The sequence below is a fragment of the Triticum dicoccoides genome, chromosome 6A (assembly GCF_002162155.2).
Source record: "Triticum dicoccoides isolate Atlit2015 ecotype Zavitan chromosome 6A, WEW_v2.0, whole genome shotgun sequence".
Taxonomy (NCBI): Eukaryota; Viridiplantae; Streptophyta; class Magnoliopsida; order Poales; family Poaceae; genus Triticum; species Triticum dicoccoides.
Genome location: NC_041390.1, coordinates 586,159,364 through 586,184,799, shown reverse-complemented (window position 1 = coordinate 586,184,799; position 25,436 = coordinate 586,159,364). Strand labels below are relative to the sequence as shown.

Here is a 25,436-nt window from a genome sequence, read left to right as displayed (position 1 = left end):
TGAACATGTAACTAGTCACACAAAGATTTACAAAAAACACAAATTTTAAAAGTTAATTTATCTAGAAAACATAATTTATGTAAAGTTGTAAAAAAATAATAAGTTTGACAAAATTTCATGCATTTGAAGAAGTGTTCAATTTTTTCAAAAAAAATGATGGATTCTAATTAGTGTTCGCACACTTCAAAAAATATCTTGTACAAAAAATGTTATGGATTAAAAGCGGAAAAGCAGAAGAAAAACAAAAAAGTAAATAAAAAGGAAAAAGATAGAAACATCAGGAAAAAATTCTCCCAAAAAAATAGAAAAAAATTGCAGCTCAAAATGACAGTGTTACCACGGACACACAAATAAGAAAACAAAGGAAAGAGGAGGAATAAACAAAAGGAAATGGGCTAGCGCATAAATGGATAAGTCCATGCACAAAACATGTAGTAGGAAAAAAAATCATGACTGTAGAACATAGGGACAATCCCATGTGTGTAGACACGCAAAGATAACTCCAACAAAAAGTCAACAAATATTATGCCTGCATGACAAAAATCTATTTGTGACTTTGAAAATATATTTTTTGGGATCTCGACTGGAAATGTTGTGCCCGCATGAAAAACACGGGCGCGCGTACACACACACACAAACACAAAAATTTTGAAAAAAAAATGAACAATGCCACTCGTAAAAGGAACACAAAAATCGAAATAAAATGATAAAAGTGTAAGAAAAGGGGGAATGTGAGAGTGAGAATATAGAGTGGTGGATGGGACCAGAAGGCGCACGAGATTTAGGATTGACTCAATTTCTAATAAACAATCAAGATTTTTAAAATAAAAGGCTCATGATAAACAAATGATAAAAAGGAAAAACAACACAAAAAGGCCCAGACCTGAACAAAAAGCAGAACAAAAGGCAGCGGGGCACCATCGCATTTGTAAAAAAAACCATATGCCCACGAAGGCTGACCCACTGCGCGTGATAGGAAAAATAGCCAAGAGGGACACTAGCGACACGAGACACATCGACAACACAAACGAAAAGAATTTTGCACCAATCTTACATCCTCTTATCATGTGGTGGACAAGTTAGATGTGACATAACTAAAAAACATCTAGATATGAGTTAGTCATTCCGTAACTCAAAGGCCAGGTTAAACTAGTTTCGTCGCTTTGTACTTGCATTTTAGACTCCACCACGGCACCACCAAGGCACTAACCATACAAAGTTCGAAATATTATTTCGGTCCCTTCCTTGCAAAGTTTTAAATAGCCGGTTATAGCGAGACGTGATTCTGTATCCCGGTAAATCCTATCGCCATCGAGCATCACCGGTCACGTGTATACTCAATTTACTTTCAATTATCTATCGTGAGTTATATTTCGGTTATGTGATTGTTTGGTGCTTGCCTTAGTTCTCATTCGGTAGTTGTTTTTTGTGTTCTGTTCACTCACTATTATCTTTCTATTGCTGGGTTTTGAGAGATTCGAAGTGTTGAAAATATTAGCACTTTTCCGATTAGACTTACCCACGAGTAAACAGTAAGCATGGCATAAAAGGTATGCATCTCATAGTTATACCTAAGCATACTAGCACGTACAGAACATAGAATCGAACCATCTATGAGCAGCACATATACGTCTAGCATAAGTACGAGTAAACGAGGGATGAACAGATCATACCCTCCGGTTGGCCAGGCCAACGCGGCGGCGGCAGCAGCAGCCTCGGCGTCGTCCATGGCCTTCTTCTTGGAGTCGGCGTCGTCGGCCATGGTGTCAATGCAGAGAAAGTAGTGGAAGCAGAGGCGAACGGAGTTGGGGACGGATCGTGAGTAGTCGCGTCGAGACGCTCCCCAAAAACCTTATTGCCGTTCTCCCGGGCAGGATCTCGAATGACAGGGTTCCGGAGGCACCTGCTCTCCCGACCAACCGTGCACGCGGTCGTCAGGATGGGATCGCCGGAGGCAGCACAGTGAGAGGAACAGTAGATGACGGCTAGGGTTGTACGGGAGGGAGTGAGTGAACCGAACTAGGTTAATTCACTGGCCAAAGCCTTCTTATATAGTCCGTAAGGAAGAAAGTCGTGGGCCTTGACGAGGCCCACGACCGAGTCAGCCCACTCCCGGAAAGGGAGTCATTGTTCCCGGCAAGGGTCGCACTCCTGGCAAGGGAGTCGACGAATACGCGGGTCCCGGCAAGGGTCGTACCCCCGACAAGGGAGTCGACGAATCCCAGCAACGCAAGTCAGCCCACCGTCCAGCGTCTTGGACAGTGGCCCACATTTTAGCGACTCATTAATTAATCCTTGATTAATTAATACATTCCTGAGCGGCAAAAATAAGCTTCGGCTCGGCTCATTCCCGCAACCCGCGGCGCGCGCGCGTCGTGACGAGGCGAGGCGGGCGGCGGAGGAGGAGGAGCGCGCGTGTACCACTCCTCTTCCCAAGCTCCCAATGACAAGTGGTAGAGCAGCCCTTATAAAGCGGTCTCAACTCTCCTCAACTAGCAAGATGGGACTAAACTTCCCACCACCTGCCATCTCATACATGGGCCTCAAGATTAACCAGGGATTAGTGTTTTATATGGGCCTAAGAGCATCCATAATCCAACAATCCCCCACCAGATCTCGAGGCACATATGTTTGCCAGCTGTTCCAAACAATGTTTGATATACCAGACTTTTCAGTGGAGACTGTTAAGTTGAACTTCCACCTAGAGCAACAGGATTAGACTTCTTCACAACTGAACAATGGACTATGCCTTGAATTATCGGTTTGGCGTGCAGAAGTTTCGCCTATTGTCAGCTGATACGTGGCTACCGAAGGCTAAACCCCACGGGTGGAGCCTATTAGTCATACTCCGTACCTTCTCATGAGCTTAATAGAGATTACCCAATCTCATAGACTGTGATCAGCAGTCGGGCTCACATAGGTGTGTTCCTCCAAAGAATGCTCTGTAGGTTAGCATCTCGCTTACACAAGCTTTGGAACACATTAAGACAAAAGTCAGCCTGCCTTACAGAATTGAGAGTATTGTGCATCTCCAACGGAGTGGGTTAATTAAGGATACTCTCCTCAGTTGACCGCTGGATTGTTTTCTCAGGTCCTAATTCACGGGATCTCCGATCACATAAGTTGGGTTACCCCCATGGCAACTTACGTGGGTCTCATACCCATCTCCATCGATGCATTTTCTATCACAATCCGTGATAGCCCTTTCGTAAAAGGGCCTGCCAGATTCTTAGCCGTCTGGATGTAATCCAACGCTATTACTCCAGAGTTTCTTGATTTTCTGACAGATTTCAATCTTCTTCTTATGTGCTTTGTGGATTTCATGTTGTCCTTTGAACTCTTAGCCTTGGCAATCACTGTTTGATTGTCACAGTTCATAAGGACAGCCGGCACTGGTTTATCAACCACCGGCAAATCCATCAAAAGCTCTCGAAGCCATTCTGCTTCGACGCATGATGTGTCTAATGCTGTGAGTTCTGCTTCCATAGTCGATCTGGTTAAGATCGTCTGCTTGCAAGACTTCCAGGAAACAGCACCACCACCAAGTGTGAAGACATGTCCACTTGTGGCTTTCATCTCATCAGCATCAGATATCCAATTCGAATCACTATACCCCTCAAGTACCGTCGGATACCCAGAATAGTGAATTCCATAGTTCGCAGTACCTTGCAAATAACGCATCACTCGCTCTACAGCATGCCAATGCACATCTCCCGGATTGGAAACAAACCGGCTCAGTTTGCACATATCAAATGAGATGTCAGGACGAGTAGCACATGCTAGGTAAATCAGTGAACCAACCACTTGAGAATATCTCAATTGATCTACAGCCGTGCCTTCGAACTTTTGAATCCGCACGCTAGGATCATATGGTGTTGCAGAAGGTTTGCAGTCCGAATATCCAAAACGGCTCAAAATCTTCTCAACATAGTGGGATTGCAAAAGTGTAATTCCACCCTCAGAATTTCTCAGTAGCTTGATGTTCAGGATAACATCAGCCACACCCAGGTCCTTCATCTCAAAGTTGTGAGATAGAAAAGACTTGACCTCCTCAATGACCTTGAGGTGGGTCCCAAATATCAGTATGACATCGACATACAGACACAGTATAACTCCTTCGCCCCCACCGTTGCGATAGTATACACATTTGTCAGCTTCGTTCACAACAAAGCCAGCAGATGTCAGAGTAGTGTTGAACTTCTCATGCCATTGCTTAGGCGCTTGTTTCAGGCCATACAAAGATTTCACTAGCTTACACACCTTTCTTTCCTGACCATTTACTATAAAGCCATCCGGATGTTGCATGTAAATTTCCTCGTCTAGCTCTCCGTTAAGGAAAGCCGTCTTAACGTCCATCTGATGAACGAGAAGACCATGCGAGGCAGCCAAAGCGAGTAACACTCGCATGGTTGTCAGTCTAGCCACAGGTGAATAAGTGTCAAAGAAATCATCTTCTTCTTTCTGGGTATAACCCTTGGCCACAAGCCTAGCCTTGTACTTCTCAACAGTACCATCGGGCCTAAGCTTCTTCTTGAACACCCACTTGCATCCTAATGGTTGACAACCATAGGGACGATCAGTGATCTCCCATGTCCCATTAGCCAAGATGGAATCCATCTCACTACGGACCGCATCCTTCCAGTAGTCAGCATCCGGAGATGCATAAGCTTCTGAAATGGTACTGGGAGTATCATCATCCACGAGGTACACGAGGAAATCATCACCAAAGGACTTTGCAGTCCTCTGTCTCTTGCTCCTAACATGAACTTCCTCGTCATCCTTCGTGGAACTCTCATCACTTTTATGTTCATAGTATTCCATCGGAATAATAGGTTCAGGAGTCTCATCAGATTCCAGTATAGAAACGCTTTGCATATCTCTCATGGGGAAAATATCCTCAAAGAATGTAGCATCCCTAGACTCTATAATTGTACTGACCTTCTGGTCAGGTACCTCAGATTTCACCACTAGAAATCTATAGCCAATGCTATGCTTGGCATAGCCAAGAAAAACACAGTCCACGGTCTTTGGTCCCAACTTGCGCTTTTTGATTATCGGCACGTTGACTTTCGCCAAACAGCCCCAAGTGCGCAAGTAAGAGAGTGTAGTTCTTTTCTTTTCCCATTGCTCATAGGGAGTAGTCTCATTATCCTTTGTGGGAACTTTATTCAGGACATGACAAGATGTCAATACAACCTCCTCCCACCATGCCTTGGATAAACCCGACGTATCTAACATGGCGTTAACCAAATCAGTTAGAGTACGGTTTTTCCGTTCGGCAACCCCGTTTGACTGGGTTGAGTAGGGAGGCGTCCTCTCATGAATAATACCATGTTCCCCACAGAATAAATCAAATTCATTAGAAAAGTACTCTCCACCACGATCAGACCGGACTCGTTTTATTTTCTTCTCAAGTTGGTTCTCAACTTCATCCTTATAGACTTTAAAGTAGTGTAGAGCCTCATCCTTAGTATTTAACAAATACACATAGTAGAATCTAGTGGAATCATCAATCAGAGTCATGAAGTATTTCTTTCCACCTTTAGTCAACACACCATTCATCTCACAGAGATCTGAATGTATAAGCTCTAGAGGTGCCAGGTGTCTCTCCTTCGCAGGCTTGTGAGGCTTACGAGGTTGCTTAGCTTGCACACACGCATGGCACTTAGAGCCTTTGGCTAAAGTGAAACTCGGGATTAAATCCATCTTAGCTAGCCGCGTCATACAACCGAAATTCATGTGACAAAGACGCGAATGCCAAACCTCAGATTCGTTCACATTAGAATGAATTTGGTTCACGACTTTATTACAGAAATCCTCCAGGGAAAGGCGGAACAAACCACCACAATCATATCCTTTTCCAACAAATAGTCCATATCGAGATACGACTACTTTGTTAGACTCAAATACTAATTTAAACCCTTCTTTACATAGAAGGGAGCCACTAAAGGGATTCTTTTTTATGGCGGGGACATGCTGCACGTTCTTCAGTTGCACGATTTTTCCCGAAGTAAACTTCAGATCTACCGTGCCAACACCATGAACAGAAGCCTGTGAGACATTCCCCATCAGGGCGGAACAATCTCGTGCGACCTGGTAGGCAGAAAACAAACACACATCAGCACACACATGAATATTGGCCCCAGTGTCAATCCACCAATCGGTGGACTGACAAACTGAAAGAATGGTAAACAGATTACCATACCTAGATGCCGCATCATTGTTGCTCAGAGTGATATTCACAGACTTGGAGTCCTGTGCTAGCTTCTTGTACTTGTTTGGGCACTTGTTTGCCCAATGTTCATCTGAACCACAAGTAAAGCAGCCGTCTCTCTTTTTGTCTTTCTTCTTACCCTTCTTCTTAAAGGTAGTATTCTGCTGGACATAGTTGTTTCCCTTGAACTTGTGGAAGTTCTTCTGCACCACATTGGCGCTAGAAGAACCCTCTACCCCTTTCACGTGCGAGTCCTTTGCTCTCGTGTTCTGCTCAATACTAAGATGACCAATGACATCCTCAACAGAGAATTCACGTCTCAAGTGCTTGAGAGAAGTAGCAAAGTTCCTCCAACTAGGAGGGAGTTTTGCAATAATGCAACCCGCGACAAACTTGTCCGGTAACTCACACTTCAGGAGCTCCAGCTCCTTAGTAATGCACTGTATCTCATGAGCCTGGTCCAATACAGAACGGTTATCAACCATCCTGTAATCATGGAACTGCTCCATGGCATACAGCTCACTGCCAGCATCAGTTGCGCCGAATTTGACTTCGAGTGCATCCCACAAGTTTTTGTCAACACCCATATGAATATAGGCCTCAACCAACTTGTCTCCAATCACACTCAGAACTGCACCCAGAAAGATTGTGGTTGCCTCCCTAAACGCCTTCTCCTGTTCAGGAGCAATCGTTTCTGTGAGGGACACACCACCAACCCAGAACACGTTCATCGCTGTGAGCCACAAGGTGGTCCTAGTCTGCCAACGCTTAAAATGAGTCCCGGTAAACTTTTCCGGTTTCAGAGTAGCAGCAAAGCCTTGAATCTAAAATTCCCTAAAATAAGGTTTTTGGATTGTTGGAAATATTAGCACTTTCCCTATTAGACTTACCCATGAGTAAACAGTAAGTATGGCATAAAAGGTATGCATTTCATAGCGATACCTAAGCATACTAGCACGTACAGAACATATAATCGAACCATCTATGAGCAGCACATATACGGCTAGCATAACTACGAGTAAACAAGGGATGAACAGATCAAACCCTCCAGTTGGCCAGGCCAACGCGGCGGCGGCAGCAGCAGCCTCGGCGTCGTCCGTGGCCTTCTTCTTGGAGGCGGCGTCGTCGGCCATGGTGTCGATGTAGAGGAAGTAGTGGAAGCAGAGGCGAATGGAGTTGGGGACGGATCGGGAGCAGTCGCGTTGAGACGCTCCCCAAAAACCTTATTGCCGTTCTCCCGGGCAGGATCTCGAACGATAGGGTTCCGGAGGCACCTGCTCTCCCGACCAACCATGCACGCGGTCGTCGGGATGGGATCGCCGGAGGCAGCACAGTGAGAGGAACAGTAGATGACGGCTAGGGTTGTACGAGAGGGAGTGAGTGAACCGAACTAGGTTACTTCACTGGCCACAACCTTCTTATATAGTCCGTAAGGAAGAAAGTCGTGGGCCTTGACGAGGCCCACGACCGAGTCGGCCCACTCCCGGCAAGGGAGTCGACAAATACGCGGGTCCCGGCAAGCTTCGGCTCGGCTCATTCCCACAACCAGCGGTGCGCACGCATCGTGACGAGGCGTGGCGAGGCGGGCGGCGGAGGAGGAGGAGCGCGCGTGTACCACTCCTCTTCCCAAGCTCCCAATGGCAAGTGGTAGAGCAGCCCTTATAAAGGGGTCTTAATTCTTCTCAACTAGCAAGGTGGGACTAAACTTCCCACCACCTGCCATCTCATACATGGGCCTCAAGATTAACCAGGGATTAGTGTTTTATATGGGCCTAAGCCCGTCCATAATCCAACACGAAGTTCCTGAGAGAAATTTCAAATTTCTCTTTCACCCCCTGGTAGACATACTTCATTGCTACACTAACAATACGTATTCAACAGGTTGGACACCACATATACCCCCTACACACTCGTCATAAAGAACAACAGGTTGTCATCAGTTCCTGCCACCTGTATCCTACTTAAATGCAATAATGGGCTAGAGCTGGAGTCCTAAGAGCTCTATTGTGCTAGAGCTTGGTGATGGGCTTGCACGTCTAGGGCTAGGCTTCCTTTAGGCATCGGAGCTATATGTCGCCCATACCAAGACGTAATATGTCTCGTCTACATTGAGTCGTTATTGGGCCACACAATACTATAGCTGCCCATGCTTTTTTTCCCTACAAATTTTTATCTGTTTGCATCGGTTTCAATATGCTTTTTTACTGTTTTTCTTCATATTTATTTATTCGGTTTTCACTTGTTTTCTGCAGTTTGTTCGTTGTTTATTTTTATTCTTCTTTAATTTTTTTTATTTACTTATTTCAACACATGTCTAATTTTTTCATACACATTGTACATTATTCTTATACAAAAAGAGTAATCTTTATACATGTCTAGATTTTTCAATAAATATTAATATTTTTCAAAAATATGTTTTGATGTCCACTTTTTTTATACAAATTATATATTTTTGTATACATGTAAAACATTTTTTACATAAAGTTGACATTTTCCATTACATGGTTAATATTTTTTGAAATACTTGTTTTGAACCTTTTATTGAATACCTGTTAAACATTTTCAAATACAGGTTGAATGTGCCAACATTTTTTTTAATGCCACATACATTCTTTTTGCCAGGTTAGGTACACCTACATGCCAACTTAGCATGCCCTGCATAACCTTCCTCCCCCCACTAATCCCCATCTGAATTTCGTCCTGCGCCTCCACTAATCTCCACTTAACAAACGCGACATCCCTACATAACTTTACTCATCCCGTAAACACCCTCATGTCTACGAAAGCTCCATGCTAAAACATACTCCCTCTACAAAGAAATATAAAAGTGTTTCAATCACCAGAGTAGTGATCACTAGAGCAGTGATCTAAACGTCACCTCACTCATCCCGTAAGCAACCTTAGGTCTATCAAAGCTCCATGCTAGAAAATACTCCCTAAATATAAGAGTGTTTAGATCTTTATAGAGGGAGTACAACAAAGGATCTAGCACGCACACCGATTGAGATTAGGTGCTGTTCCTACTTATCCTTAACTATACGGATACAAGATGTAGAACCTGATTAGACATACAACACCTGATTAGACATACAACACATGCACACACCCACACACACTCGCTATAACAGACCTACAACCTATACATATGCAACACGTCTTGAGAAACTTTCCAAACCATCCGGCTTCACGAATGGTGTGTACGTGGTGCCCCATGTGGCCCGTAGACGTGTAATGTACCTGAAAACTAGGTAAAACTAATAGAACACCCGTGTGTTGCCATAGGCTTTTAATTTATTCTTTTTTATTACACATATAATGTACAACCTCCGTCCGGAAAAATACGTCTAGATACATCGATTAAAATCCACTTTACCTATTCTCTGTCAAGTATTTTTGGACAGAAAAATAGATAAAAATGGATGTATCTAGAATTAAAATACGTCTAGATGCATCAGTTTCTCTAACAAGTATTTTTGGACAGAAAAATTATGTCAGATTTTGCATGCATAGAAAATAACAATTGGAAAATAACTAAAATCCACTTCACCTACAAGGTAACTTGATGATATACACACAGAGACATGATGCGCTTAAGATATTATATATTACAAACTAAGATTTACTTCATGTGCACGGTACTTCGACAAGTATAATAAAAATCTATTATGTAATTAAGACAGGCGAACAAACCATCACATTCATCCACACAGATTAAATTATTTGACCGTAAACTTTAATTTTCAAATAGGGTTCATGGGCATCCAGGAGCTCCTATGTATTTTCCTATCAAGTACACCACACAGCATTTCCTTCTCCATTGCTTGTCCTGCACGATCAGCCACTATTTTGCTCGCCCCGGGTGAGACTTATGCTGATCCTAGTGGGCTAGTTGGCCACCGCCAATGCCACTCATAGAGCCAAGGGCTTGTTCTCTGGATTGGGGTTAGTTTGGTTGGTGTATTGTACATCTCGATGCCTGACTATATAAAAATAGTGAACCTGGTTGGATGGTTAGTAGGAAATTTCATAAAATCTCAAGATGATATGTCGGTTCAGTCTCTCGGAGATGCCCATAGGGGTAGGGTGTGCGTATGTGCGTTCATAAGGGGTGATGGTATGCACGTATATATGAGCTCTTGCGTCTCTACTGCGTTAAAAAAATTCTATAAGTATAAATGGATTATTTTTTAAATCAATATCATTAGATTTATTGTAAATCAATATTTGCAACTCCTTTTTATTTCTTAGCAAAATAATCATGTATTCATAAATAAAATAAAGTTCAATATTATATACAAAATAATAGTCAATCTTAATGTAAAGGTGCCTAATATGTTGTATATTATGCGATGAAGTACAAAATAAAGGTCAATCTTAACGTAAACGTGCCTAAAATGTTGTGTATCATGTGATTACGTACAAAATAAAGGTCAAACTTAAACATGCCTAAAATGTTGTGGATCATGCGATTAAGTACAAAATAAATGTCAATCCTCGTGTAAACATGACTAAAATGTTCTGTATTATGCAATTACGTATAAACTAAAGGTCAACCTTAATGCAAACATGCCCACAATGTTGTGTAATATGTGATTAAGTGACAAGTAGGAGTTAAGAGTTAAATGAAAAAAAATTAATTCCAACTTTTATACCTAAATTTTGGGTTTGTGACAGATTATATACACCATTTACCATTTTTTAATTAAGCAAATTGCTGCCAATCTTTACCCCCCCCCCCCCTCTTTTTTTGGCATTATGACTGGTTGGCTGCATATGATACCGATTCCTAAAGAAGAATGTTTGATCAAATTAGCACAATTTATTGTCTGTTGAATCACAGAAGTACATAAGCTAGGCGAGGAGGACGACATATAACAGATTAAACCATGGTCCCAAAAGCAAACAAAAAGTACATAAAGTAGGCGACGAGGACAGTCCATATTCTCAGCCCGGAACCTGGAAGTTGCACCCAGGTTCTTCGCTTTCCTCCGTTTCCTCATTGTCCTCTGAATTGTACCTGTTGGCATCACGCACCATACGCTTGATCTCCTCCGCGGTCAGCCGCCCCTTGTCAGTGGTGATAGTGACGTTCTTCTTGTTTGGCGTACTCATGTCTTCCGCCGTTACCTTAAGAATGCTGTCTGCATCAATTTCAAAGGTGACGTTGATCTTTGGCTTTCCCCTGGGCGCACGGGGGATGCCACCGAGAGTGAACTTGCCGAGGAGGATGTTGTCCTTGGTTCCTTCGCCCTCGCCCTGGTACACCTGGATGAGTACATTGGTCTGGTTGTCGGAGCAGGTCGAGTAAATGTCCTCCTTCTTGACAGGGATGGTGCTGTTCCTGGGTATCAGCACGCTCATGACACGACCTACCGTCTCCACCCCAAGTGAGAGCGGTGTGACCTCAAGCAGGAGTACATCCCGCACTTCATTGTCGTCGCCGCTAAGGATGGAGGCCTGTACAGCGGCACCGTAGGCGACGGCCTCATCGGGGTTGATACTCGTGCAGAGCTCTTTGCCATCGAAGAACTCCCGGAGCAGCTGTCGAACTTTGGGGATCCGGGTGGAGCCACCCACGAGCACGACGTCGTGGATCTGGGACTTGTCCATATCGGCATCACCGAGGCATTTCTTGACGTGTTCGATGCACTTGCGGAAGAGGTCCATGTTGAGCTGCTCGAACTTTGCGCGGCTGATGGCCCCGTAGAAGTCGATGCCGTCGTGGAGAGACTCAATCTCAACGGTAGCCTGCGACGTGATGGAGAGCATCCTCTTGGCCTTCTCACATGCCGTCCTAAGACGTCGAAGCGCCTTTGGGTTCTTCCTGATGCCATCCGTCTTGTACTTCTTAAGAAACTCCCGCACGAAGTGTTTCATCATGAGGCTGTTGAAATCCTCGCCACCGAGGTGGGTGTCACCGGCCGTAGCCATGACCTTGAAGACGGCCATGTCGATGTCTGCACCGGGATCGATGTTGACAATAGAGACGTCCAAGGTACCACCACCAAGATCAAACACGAGCACAGTCTTAACTTCCTCACTGTCGGTCATCTTGCCGAACCCATAGGCGACGGCGGCGGCAGAGGGCTCATTGATAATGCGCAGGACATTGAGGCCAGCAATGGTGCCGGCGTCAATGGTAGCTTGGCGCTGTGAATCGGTGAAGTAGACTGGGACGGTAATGACCGCATTCTTCACCTCCGTGCCGAGGTAGGCCACGGCGGTCTCCCGCATATTTTTGAGAATCATTGCCAAGATCTCCTCGGCCTCAAACTGCTTCTCCTCATCCTTGTACTGCACCACGATCATCGGCCGGTCCCTGGGACCTGACACAACTTTGAAGGGCCACGTCTTGAGATCTCCTTGAACTGACTTGTCGCAGAAACGCCGGCCGATAAGTCGCTTCACATCTGAAATCAATACAGAATACATATCCATTGTGGATTAGTAATATGTGCATTTCTTTGTAGCAGGGATAGACATTCAAATTTTTGTTTAGATTTGAGATGTACGCAAATTTTTGCTTTTTTGTGAACAAAATTATGGTACAAAACTAGAAATTCACACACCACGCCACCCTTGCAATGACTCTTCCATGCATACACTGGCTTCTCGATCCGTTTTATTCCCTTAAAAATACTTTTTCCAACCAACAAATAGCATGCAGGAATTCAATGATAAGAAGTTGGAAGGGCACGCTTAGGGGGGCCAATAGCTCCTGTGCGACGTTTTTGAGGTGAATTGGAAGGAGTGCGACGTTGTTCGAGCAAATGGCTGTGGTGCGACAATTTTGAGCAGGCAAATAGCCCACGCACGACATGGCTGTTAAATGTGGTTAAATTGGTCGTCAACCAAGCCCGCCCGTTTATGTTAGGACATGTGGGTCCAACTTAATTGTTCCTCAAAATAGCTGACCGTGCCCTGCCGCCCGACCGTGCCGGGCCCGCCACTCTGCCCCCCTTCTTCTCCGGTGGCGGCGGATCTTGCGTTCTCGGTGGCGGCGGCGGAGCCCTCGTTCTCAACGGCGGCGGAGCCTTCGTCCTCAGAAAATGGTGAGTGAATTCAAACCCTAGTCGTCCTCCCGTTCCTCTCTCCGGCCCGTAGATCTCAGCTCGTTTCCTCTGTTTTCGCTTGCGGAATCGATAGGTTGTGAGGGGAGCCCGTGGGCATATTGAGATGGAGCCGCCAGATTCAACTTCGAATAGGTAATGCGCCTCTCTCCGATCCAATTTTGCATGCAATTAGGGGGTGGCCTCGTCTGCTTTTTCTCACGGGCTCACACTGTCCTCCACTGACAGAGGGGATGCTGCCGCTCGGACCTTCGAATTGACAGTCAATTTCTTTCCATCAAAGGCAAAATTAGTTGATGGTAGCATACAGAACATTGAGAGAGACACTATTGTTAAATGGGAGGTTGAGTTTACAGAGATTGATCCACAAGTTCTACAGAACATGGGAGAGACGGCAGTGAAGAAATGGGTGGAAAAAATTGGCGAGAATATTGTTTGGGGTCCAGAGCAAGAAGTATCACTGTTGCGGTTTGATGATTGGAAAGGAGAGTATGTGAGAATAGAAGATGGTGAACAGATTGTTGAAAAAATTGATCGGCAAAACGGCTGGACAAGCAAACGGGCTAATTTTTTTGCTGAGCTCGTTGATCTGAACATTTTTTTCGAAGGTTGGATATGTGCCATCACAATTGGCTGCGCAGATGGTAGATGATGATTGGGCTACACAGAGGCCATTGATTCCCATGTGTACTGAACTTACAGTAATACCCGAAGAGGGACCGGTGACTGGAACTGAAACTGAAACTGAAACTGCAGCAACTATTGATTGGAATGTAGTTGAATTAGATGAGCCTACTGATTTGGTCATTGCACCAATGCCTGACATTGAGATGGCCAAACTTTTTGGCATTCCAGTCGATGACAGAGATAAGCAGGAGAGGGGTGAATCTAGTTTGCCTGCTAATGCTGATGAAGAAGTAGATGGACAGTTGATGGAACAAGCTGCAGATGAGGTAGATGATGCACATGATGATGAGCTGGTGCATGTGTATGACAAAGAAAACCCTGTCATTGAAGTAGGAAAGTTGTTCCCAAGCATGAAGGAGTTTAGAATGTGTTTCAAGACTTATGCAGTGAAACATGAGTTTGATGCCAAGACTGTTTGGACTGATAGAAAGAAGTTTTATGCGAGGTGCGGAGGATTTGATGGTAGTGTGAAGCCTTGCAAGTGGTACATATCTGCTAGACTGCAACCTGATGGAAGTACTGTCAGGGTTAACCAAATCCCCAATCAACATACTTGTATTACAAGTTCACAGAGAGTATCAACCATGACATCACAACTTTGGGTTGCAGAAAAGATCACCCCAATTTTAGCCAAAACACCTGAAAGTGCAACTATCCCTAGGTGGTTTTGGTAATTCATAACAACATATAGCTCATTGAGCTAATGCTATTCCAAGATGATTATTTCAGGAAAGCTCAATGATTGGCATGGCATGGATGTGAAAGTGGAACCCTCAAAATGCTAAGGACAAAGGATTGGCTCAAGCTCAAAAGCTCAAGACTCTTCATTTTATATTTTAGTGATCCAAGATCACATTGAGTCTTTAGGAAAAGCCAATACTATCAAGGAGGAATGAGGTGTTGCTTAATGAGCCTCTTGCTTCATGTGCTTAGTGATATGCTCCAAAACCCTCAACTACTTTCCCATATCCACATATGACCTAAAACCTAAGCCAAACTCGGTCCTACCGATTCTTCCTATCCGGCGCCACCGAGTTTCACTTGTCATTAGCCACTGCCAAACCCTAGCAATTCGGTCCTACCAATAGGGATCTCGGTCTCACCGAGATGGAGTTGCAAACTCTCTGTTTCCCTTTCGTAACTTTTCGGTCCCACCGAAAGAGCGAATCGGTCCCACCGAGATTGCAATGTAAACTCAGTGTTTCCCCTTTGTAACTTTTCGGTCTCACCGAGTTCCACTCGGTCTCACCGAAAGAGCAAATCGGTCCCACCGAGTTTGCCTGACCAACTCTCTGGTTAGCTAATTACCAAATTCGGTCTCACCGAGTTTGTGTAATCGGTCTCACCGAGATTACGTTATGCCCAAACCCTAACCATATCGGTCCTACCGAGTTGCATATCAGTCCCACCGAAAATCACTAACGGTCACTAGGTTTACATTTTCGGTCCGACCGAGTTTATTGATTTGGTCCCACCGAGATTGGAAAACTGTGTAACGGTTGGATTTTGTGTGGAGGCTATATATACCCCTCCACCTTCGTCTCATTCGATGAGAGAGCCATCAGAACACACACACCATTCCAACTCATATGTTCTGAGAGAGAACCACCTACTCATGTGTTGAGACCAAGACATTCCATTCCTACCATATAAATCTTGATCTCTAGCCTTTCCAAGTTGCTTTCCACTCAAATCTTCTTTCCACCAAATCCAAATCCTATGAGAGAGAGTTGAGTGTTGGGGAGACTATCACTTGAAGCACAAGAGCAAGGAGTTCATTACCTACACACCATTTGTTACTTCTTGGAGAGTGGTGTCTCCTAGATTGGCTAGGTGTCACTTGGGAGCCTCCGACAAGATTGTGGAGTTGAACCAAGGAGTTTGTAAGGGCAAGGAGATCGCCTACTTCGTGAAGATCTACCGCTATTGAGGCAAGTCCTGTGTGGGCGATGGCCATGGTGGGATAGACAAGGTTGCTTCTTCGTGGACCCTTTGTGGGTGGTTGCTTCTTCGTGGACCCTTCGTGGGTGGAGCCCTGTGTGGACTCGCGCAACCGTTACCCTTCGTGGGTTGAAGTCTCCACCAACGTGGATGTAGGATAGCACCACCTATCCGAACCACGGGAAAAACATCCGTGTCTCCAATTGCGTTTGAATTCTCCAAACCCTTCCCTTTACATTCTTGCAAGTTGCATGCTTTACTTTCCGCTGCCAATATACTCTTTGCATGCTTGCTTGAATCATGTGATGATTGCTTGACTTGTCCCAAATTAGCTAAAATCTGCCAAGAACTAAAATTGGGAAAATGTTAAGTTTTTATTTGGTCAAGTAGTCTAATCACCCCCCTCTAGACATACTTTTGATCCTACAACTGGTATCAGAGCTTTGGTCTCCATTTGCTTTGATCTCCATAGCTTTTGGTGGTCATAGCCTTGGTTTCACAACCTAGGAGAGTATGGCGTCTAGCGAGGGAAATTATCACCGTAGAGGTCCTTACTTTGATGGTACTAATTTTGCTAGTTGGAAGCATAAAATGAAAATGCATATTCTTGGACATAACCCCGCCGTTTGGGCTATTGTGTGTGTTGGTTTGCAAGGTGACTTCTTTGATGGGAGAGAACCGAACCGTGAAGCTACCGCGGATGAGTTGAAGATGTCGCAATACAATGCTCAAGCTTGTGATATTCTCTTCAACGGATTGTGCCCCGAAGAATTCAACAAAATCAGCCGCCTTGAGAATGCAAAGGAAATTTGGGACACTTTGATTGATATGCACGAAGGTACCGACTCTGTCAAGGAATCCAAGTTGGATGTGCTTCAAAGACAACTTGACAAGTTCAAGATGAAGGATGGTGAAGGTGTCGCCGAAATGTACTCTAGGCTTGCTCTCATCACAAATGAGATTGCCGGCTTTGGAAGTGAAGAGATGACCGATAGATTCATCATCAAGAAGGTTCTAAGAGCCTTGGATGGAAAATATGATACCGTGTGCACATTGATCCAAATGATGCCCAATTACAAAGATCTCAAGCCAATGGAGGTGATTGGAAGAATTGTTGCTCATGAGATGTCACTTAAGGATAAAGAGGAACTTCACAACAAATCAAGTGGTGCTTATAAAGCCTCATGTGAATCCCCTACATCATCAAGTGAGAAACAAGACTTCACTGAAGAATTGAGCTTAATGGTGAAGAACTTCAACAAGTTCTACAAGAGTAGAACCAAAGATAGAAGCTCCAAGTCAAGGTCCTACAATGACAAAAGATCTTCTAGTCGAGAGCGAAACTGCTACAATTGTGGAAGACCCGGACACTATTCCAATGAGTGTACGGCTCCCTACAAGAGAAGAGAAGATTCTCCAAAAAGAAGAAGCAAAGGATCACCACCAAGAGAGAGAACGAGTAGAGATGATCGTTATGAATGAAGATACTCACGGAGAAGCAAGGATTCAGAAAGGAAGGAAAAATCATCAAGGAGCTACACAAGACGAAGACATCAAGCTCATGTTGGTGAATGGGTATCCGGCTCCGACTCCGACAGCCACTCCGAGAGAAGTTATTACTCCGGCTCCGAAGATACTCAAGATGAAGGTGTTGCCGGTCTAGCACTTGTGTTAACCAACTCCTACGACATATTTAACTCACCAAATGAAGGAATTGGAAGATGCTTCATGGCCAAAGGTCCTAAGGTAACACACGCCGAGTATGTTGATTTCAATAGTGATGAAGATGACTTGTTAGGTGATGATTTGCTTGGTGACAACTCTAGTGATGAATACTATAATGAAATGTCAATTAAACATGCTAATCAAGATAAAACGAATGACAATGATAAGGAGAAGATTGAGGCCCTAACTAAAGAACTAAACACTCTTAAGTTAGCTCATGAAACCATCTTCGAAGATCATCGAGAACTTTTAAGAGCTCATGAGAAATTACGCTTTGAGAAGCTCAAACTTGAGCAAGAGCATGAGTTCTTAAAAGCAATCAATGATGATCTCCGCAAGAAAAGTTCTTCTTACATTGCCGTGCGATAGCCTGCTCTGCCCTCGTGGTCTCCGGATCATCTTCTCGCCGCCAGCAGCCTCCAGTCGCTGGTCTCCGTCACCGTCAACGGGAATTCTGCCCCGCCGTTGCCGCCGTAGCAAGTCCCCGCCGAACTAGGGTATGGACTTGATCTTTGTGCTATTCCTCAATCTGATTCCTAGCACATTGTGATCATATTGATTCTAGCCATGTTTGATAAACTTCTATCTAGTCAAAACGCCCGTAGATTAGGTTTGATTCAAAAATTCTAGGTTTAGGTTTCCGCCGAAACCATGTCGGACCCACCGAGTTGAAAAACTCGGTCCCACCGATTTGGCTCTTGCCATTGCACAAGTGAGACTCGGTCTGACCGAGAATTACTTATCGGTGTGACCGATTTTTGAACTCAGTGAAACCCTAGCAGTCTCAGTGCCACCGAACTGTGACTCGGTCCTACCGAGTTCACTAGTTTAGGTTCCAAAACTGCTTCGGTATCACCGAGTTTGAGAATCGGTAGATCCGAGATGATTTCAGTGGGAAACTAAAACTAAGTTTTTGGATCATTCTTTTGCAAAAATCTCTGCATTTTGTGATGCTCATCTTTTTTATCTCATCTATAATCTATTCACAGGGTCAGCAGTCAGTTTGCAGCATGTCTGATCAAAGTGATAGCCAAAATATGTCAGAGCAGCAAGTGGTGATGAGTGAGGGCACTAGTCCCTCCAGTTCATCTGATGAAGGCAGCAGGAGCACTCCTAGCAATTTGCCAAAGGCTGCCACGAGACAAAGGAAGAATAGGACTTCAGATTTCGAAGATGAGGACTATGTGGCAGAGGAAGAGGCCACTTCCAAGAGAGTTGAGCCAGCTCAAGGCACTGAGCCAGGTCTGAAAATCAAAAGGCCAGCAGGCAGGCAGCCCATGTCAAAGGCAAGAGCCTCAACTGAGAAGCCCACTCCCCAAGAGCCAGTTGCAGCCGAGGGCAAGAAGAGAGGAAAGGGTGAAGAAGACTGTGGCTAGAGTACTTGGAAAAGCTTCCATCATGGAAGAAGAAGAGGAAGAAGAGGTAGCTGCACCAGCGCCCAAGGCACCCAAGCTAATGGGAGATGCCATAAAATCAGGGGGAGATGCTTCCAAGGCCAAGTCAGCTCCAAAGCCAAAGCCTAAGAGAAATACAAGGAGCATTCCTGTAGCTGAGAAGAACAAGGCCCTAGTGCCTGAGACTGTAGTTGAAGAAGAGGAAGAGAATGTCCTGAGAAAGCTAAAGCCCAAGATCCGAGACCACAACGATGCTCATCCTATGGCTGAGGGTATGAAGCTCAGAAGAGATTCAGGGCTGAGGAAGTGGAGAGAAGCAGACCCGTATACTTCAAGGAGAAGGACAGCAGTGGACTACAGGTTTCACACCAAGGAGCAGCAGGATTTCTATGAGACTGTTTTGCTAGATAAGAAGCCAATTGTCTGTGACATGAGATGGGTTGACTGGACCTACATGAGGGAGAAGGAGGAACACTACCCAGGAGTATATGACAGCTTTAATGCTTGTGGAGTAGCTGACTTTGTTGGGCAGAAGCTCACAAAGTGGAACGAGGAGCTTATCATGCAGTTCTACTCCACGGCACACTTTTATCCAGATGGGAGGATCACATGGATGTCTGAGGGTACAAGGTACCAATCTACAGTGGTTGAGTGGGCACAGATCATAAATGCCCCAGAGGAGCAAGATGATGACTTGGATATCTATGCCAAGAAGAAGATGGACCATAACTCCATGTCCAATATGTACAAAGAAATTCCCAATGAAGCTCTTGACACCTTCAAATTTGGGTCTATGCATTACCTTCTGTCAGGACTGCCTACGATCAATTGGATACTAAGGCACACCTTACTGCCCAAGTCTGGAGATCACAAGATGATCAGAGGCCATGCTATCAACTTGCTACATGTGTTTGATGTGCCTCAGAAGTTCAAGGTGATGAGCCTCATAGTGGAAACAATCAAGAGGACTGCAGCAGATCAGAAGAGGAGCTACGGATATGCCCCTCAAATTCAGGAGCTCATCAACTCCAAGATGGGCACGGGCATATATCTATTGGACAAGGAACACCTGCCCATCCGTCCAGATTTCAAGGACAATCAAGTTGTCATGACTGAGAACGAGCCATCATCTGCCCAAGCATATGCGAAGAAGGAGAAGGCGAGGAAGGAGAAAGCTGCCAAGATGCCTACTCAAGAGGAGGCATCTGAGTATTTCTTGAAGACTAAACAAGAGCAGCTTGGTTACTTGATTGCATCCACGCTGAGGATTGAGCAAAGTCTGGCCACCCTCACTCAGAATCAGCAGAGCCTAGAGAGAATCATAGAATAGAAGTTCTATGACTTGGATGTCAAGGTAACGGAAGTTCAGTCTGCAGTGGAGCAGCTCCAGGAGGACATGCAGGAGAGGAGAGGCAGGACTACCACTCATGCCTTTGCCAGAGTGCCACAAGGCCCGAGGTCATCTGCCGTGCCAGTTGCTGACACAAGAGCCACCACCTCAGCACCAGCCACAGCCTCAGTTCCACTATCTCCAGCATCTACTTCAGCTCCAACTCCAGCGACTACTTCAGCATCTACCGAAGCCTTCGTCCTTGGAGTGATCCGGACTCCACCACCACCTGAAGATCAAGCCTGAGCGTCGATCTAGTGCTATGCATTTTCTAGGAACTTTTTGGTAACTTGTTGCCAAAGGGGGAGAAGATGTATAGATCATAGGCTTCGAGAGAGAGAGAGTTGCTTTTCTCTCTTGCTTTATTTGGTGGTTTTTCGAACTTGTTTGCTTTTGAGTGCTTGAGATACTACGTCATTATTTGTGAGACATTGATGATCATGTGTTTGATCATAAGCTACACTTAATGCTTGCTTAATACTTTTATCCTATCTATCTTGTGTGATCATTCACTTTTCTTGGTGATGAGTGCATGCATTTCATTCTTATCATTTTGAGCGCTCCATCAAGATGTATGTGACATGGAAGAGTAACCCATGACTCTAACTCTTTGTGCATTTGCAGTCCAAAGCAAATTTTAAATATGCACAAATTTAGGGGGAGCTCTCACTTATCACATACTTCTCAAAGCGACGATATATTTCTTGCTTATTATCATTTGTCGAAGCTTTGATCTATATGTTGTCATCAATTACCAAAAAGGGGGAGATTGAAAGTGCAACTATCCCTAGGTGGTTTTGGTAATTCATAACAACATATAGCTCATTGAGCTAATGCTATTCCAAGATGATTATTTCAGGAAAGCTCAATGATTGGCATGGCATGGATGTGAAAGTGGAACCCTCAAAATGCTAAGGACAAAGGACTGGCTCAAGCTCAAAAGCTCAAGACTCTTCATTTTATATTTTAGTGATCCAAGATCACATTCAGTCTTTAGGAAAAGCCAATACTATTAAGGAGGGATGAGGTGTTGCTTAATGAGCCTCTTGCTTCATGTGCTTAGTGATATGCTCCAAAACCCTCAACTACTTTCCCATATCCACATATGACCTAAAACCTAAGCCAAACTCGGTCCTACCGATTCTTCCTATCCGGCGCCACCGAGTTTCACTTGTCATTAGCCACTGCCATACCCTAGCAATTCGGTCCTACCGATAGGGATCTCGGTCTCACCGAGATGGGGTTGCAAACTCTCTGTTTCCCTTTCGTAACTTTTCAGTCCCACCGAAAGAGCTAATCGGCCCCACCGAGATTGCAATGTAAACTCAGTGTTTCCCCTTTGTAACTTTTCGGTCTCACCGAGTTCCACTCGGTCTCACCGAAAGAGCAAATCAGTCCCACCAAGTTTGCCTGACCAACTCTCTGGTTAGCTAATTACCAAATTCGGTCTCACCGAGTTTGTGTAATCGGTCTCACCGAGATTATGTTATGCCCAAACCCTAACCATATCGGTCCTACCGAGTTGCATATCAGTCCCACCGAAAATCACTAACGGTCACTAGGTTTACATTTTCGGTCCGACCGAGTTTATTGATTCGGTCCCACCGAGATTGGAAAACTGTGTAACGGTTGGATTTTGTGTGGAGGCTATATATACCCCTCCACCTTCGTCTCATTCCATGAGAGAGCCATCAGAACACACACACCATTCCAACTCATATGTTCTGAGAGAGAACCACCTACTCATGTGTTGAGACCAAGACATTCCATTCCTACCATATGAATCTTGATCTCTAGCCTTCCCAAGTTGCTTTCCACTCAAATCTTCTTTCCACCAAATCCAAATCCTATGAGAGAGAGTTGAGTGTTGGGGAGACTATCACTTGAAGCACAAGAGCAAGGAGTTCATTACCTACACACTATTTGTTACTTCTTGGAGAGTGGTGTCTCCTAGATTGGCTAGGTGTCACTTGGGAGCCTCCAAAAAGATTGTGGAGTTGAACCAAGGAGTTTGTAAGGGCAAGGAGATCGCCTACTTCGTGAAGATCTACCGCTAGTGAGGCAAGTCCTGTGTGGGCGATGGCCATGGTGGGATAGACAAGGTTGCTTCTTCGTGGACCCTTTGTGGTTGGTTGCTTCTTCGTGGACCCTTCGTGGGTGGAGCCCTGTGTGGACTCGCGCAACCGTTACCCTTGGGTGGAGCCCTGTGTGGACTCGTGCAACCGTTACCCTTCGTGGGTTGAAGTCTCCACCAACGTGGATGTAGGATAGCACCACCTATCCGAACCATGGGAAAAACATCCGTGTCTCCAATTGCGTTTGAATTCTCCAAACCCTTCCCTTTATATTCTTGCAAGTTGCATGCTTTACTTTCCGCTGCCAATATACTCTTTGCATGCTTGCTTGAATCATGTGATGATTGCTTGACTTGTCCCAAATTAGCTAAAATCTGCCAAGAACTAAAATTGGGAAAAGGTTAAGTTTTTATTTGGTCAAGTAGTCTAATCACCCCCCCCTCTAGACAGACTTTCGATCCTACAACACCAAACACTACTGCGAAGAAACTCAAAGTAGACTTGGAAAAGATGTACCCCATTAAACTGAAATATACCACAGTGTGGAAGGCAAAACAAAGGGCAACGAAAAATTTATATGGTGATTGGGCAAATACATTTAGGATGCTTTACAACTTCAAAGCAGAGGTGGAAAAGAGGTCACCTGGCAGTGTTGTGGGGATAGATACAGAGGTATCAGCCAAAGGTGAAGTCAAGTTCTCCAAGTTTTTTATGGCTTTGAAGCCTTGCATTGATGGGTTCAAAGCAGGGTGCCGTCCATATTTGAGCATAGACTCATCATTTTTGACAGGCAAGTGGAATGGTCAGTTGGCAGCATGCAATGCTCTAGATGGACACAACTGGATGTTTCCTATTGTTGTTGGCTTGTTTCAGTCAGAAACAGAGGCTTCATGGACATGGTTCATGATCCAGTTGAAAAGATGCCTAGGGCCAGTGTCACCTTTGGCTATACACACAGATGCATGCAAGGGGCTTGAAAATTCAGTGAAAAATGTTTTCCCACATGCCGAGCAGAGGGAGTGCTTCGGTCATTTGTGGATGAATTTGATCAAAAAATTTAGAGGAGAAGAATTTGGGCGCATGTGGCCAGCAGCAAGATCTTACACTAGACAGACACACAAATATCATCTTGATAAGATAATGGCAGCATGTGATGAGTTTGGTCCATGGCTGAACACCTACCATTCTTTGTTATGGTACAGGTCAGCATTCAACACTGCCATCAAGTGTGACCACATCAACAACAATTTGGCAGAGAGTTTCAACAACAAGGTGAAGGAGTTAAAAGATTTGCCTGTGCATGACATGGTTGACCAAATCAGGATCATGCTCATGCGGTTGTGGGAATTGAGAAGAAGGATAGGTGATTGTCTGCAAGGTGATAAGCTTCCAGCAGTGGTACAACAGGTGGTCAATAGGAGCAGATGTCTTTCACATTTGTTTGTTGAAAAATCTTCACCTTGGGGTGCTGAAGTTAGAGATAACAAAACTGGAAGGAGACATGTTGTTAACACTGAATTGCATGATTGCACTTGCCTCGAGTGGCAACACACTGGTAAACCATGTGAGCATGCCATTCTCTTCTTAGCATCCCAACCGAAGATAAACATGCACCCATATTTGCATGAATATTATTCGGTAGCAAAATTCAAAGCTACATATGCTACTCCAATTCCAGCACTAACAGATCAGTCTTAGTGGCCTGAAGTGGACATTGAATTTTCCATGTGTCCTCCCTTGACGAAAAGAAAGGCTGGCAAGCCTAAACAGAGTAGATTCAAGGCATGGTTTGAGAAAGGTGGGAGTAGTAAGAAGGGAAATAAAGATGGAAAGCCAAAAAGGGCCCAAAAAGGTAACAAAAACAGATGCAAGTTGTGCCAGGAACTTGGGCACAGAGTGGGATCTGTCAAATGCCGTTACACTCCTGATAAGCCAAAGTATGTTCTTGTTTATTTGTCTGTGTTTTGATTTGGTGCTTTTTTCCAATTACTATATCTATAACATTTTCCCAATGGCCAGGAGGAAGCAAGCAAGTCAGCCCCTTGTTGTTGAATAGTGTTGGCCAACAAAAAAAGCAAGAGTCAATGGCGGTAGAAAGAAGAGAAGTGTGCCTCGGCATGAGCAGAGTGAAGAAAATCCTGCTGCAGTCAACATTCAGACTGAAGAAACTGCTCTCGAGGTTGAAACTGAACCTGAGAGTGTCGAGGTTCAGACTGAAGAAACTTCTCTCGAGGTTGAAACTGAACTTGAGCGTGTCGAGGTTCAGACTGAAGAAACCCATGTTGAGGTACACAGCGAAGAAACTGAAACTGCTGTCAACATTGAGACTGAAGACACTGATCACGAGGGTGTTGGCGAGGTGTTGAAAAGACCAGTGAAAAAAACCAAGATGATCAGTGAACTTGTGTGTGTAGTTGAACCAAAAACAAGAAGTGGTAAGGCGAAGAAGGGCACGCGACGTGGTAGGAAGAGGTAGAACAGAGAACAGTTTTGAAATTTGGGGCATGTAATAATATTTGTAACTTGGTGCGTACTGGTAGTCACTATGTATCCCGTATTTCTATTCGAACTTGTTTGTTGGTACCTTGTCTAAACCAGCCAAATAAAATTCAAATTTAAAATCAAATTTGGGCTCAAATTTGAATTAGGAATGGGGTACTGATGTTTTAATGCTATCTAAAGTACCTCAACTGAAATATGTTTGTTTGCTGATCATTCCCAGCCCTTTTGGTAAGTTGAACTCATAGTCATGAAAAGTGTGTCTCAAATGACCTTCAAAGGTAGGGTAAACGACCTCATATTTAAGCAAGTTTTTTTGCACCTTGTCTAAACCAGACAAATAATTTTTCTACACATCTATTCTACCTATATAGTGTAAATCTAAAGTCTCACTATTTATTGAATTAATTTTCTATTATTTTCTTTTTTTGGAAAAACAAG

General features: G+C 44.4%; 1 protein-coding gene across 1 annotated transcript; it reads right to left on the bottom strand.

Moving 5' to 3' along the window:
* Nucleotides 1–11,158: 11,158 nt before the first annotated feature.
* On the bottom strand, nt 11,159–12,652 carry LOC119316036 (heat shock cognate 70 kDa protein-like). The gene is made up of 2 exons (XM_037590434.1): nt 11,342–12,652; nt 11,159–11,308 (listed from the first exon to the last, which is right to left on the bottom strand). Exons 1-2 carry the CDS (start codon nt 12,650–12,652, stop codon nt 11,159–11,161), a joined length of 1,461 nt encoding a protein of 486 aa, XP_037446331.1.
* Nucleotides 12,653–25,436: the final 12,784 nt, after the last annotated feature.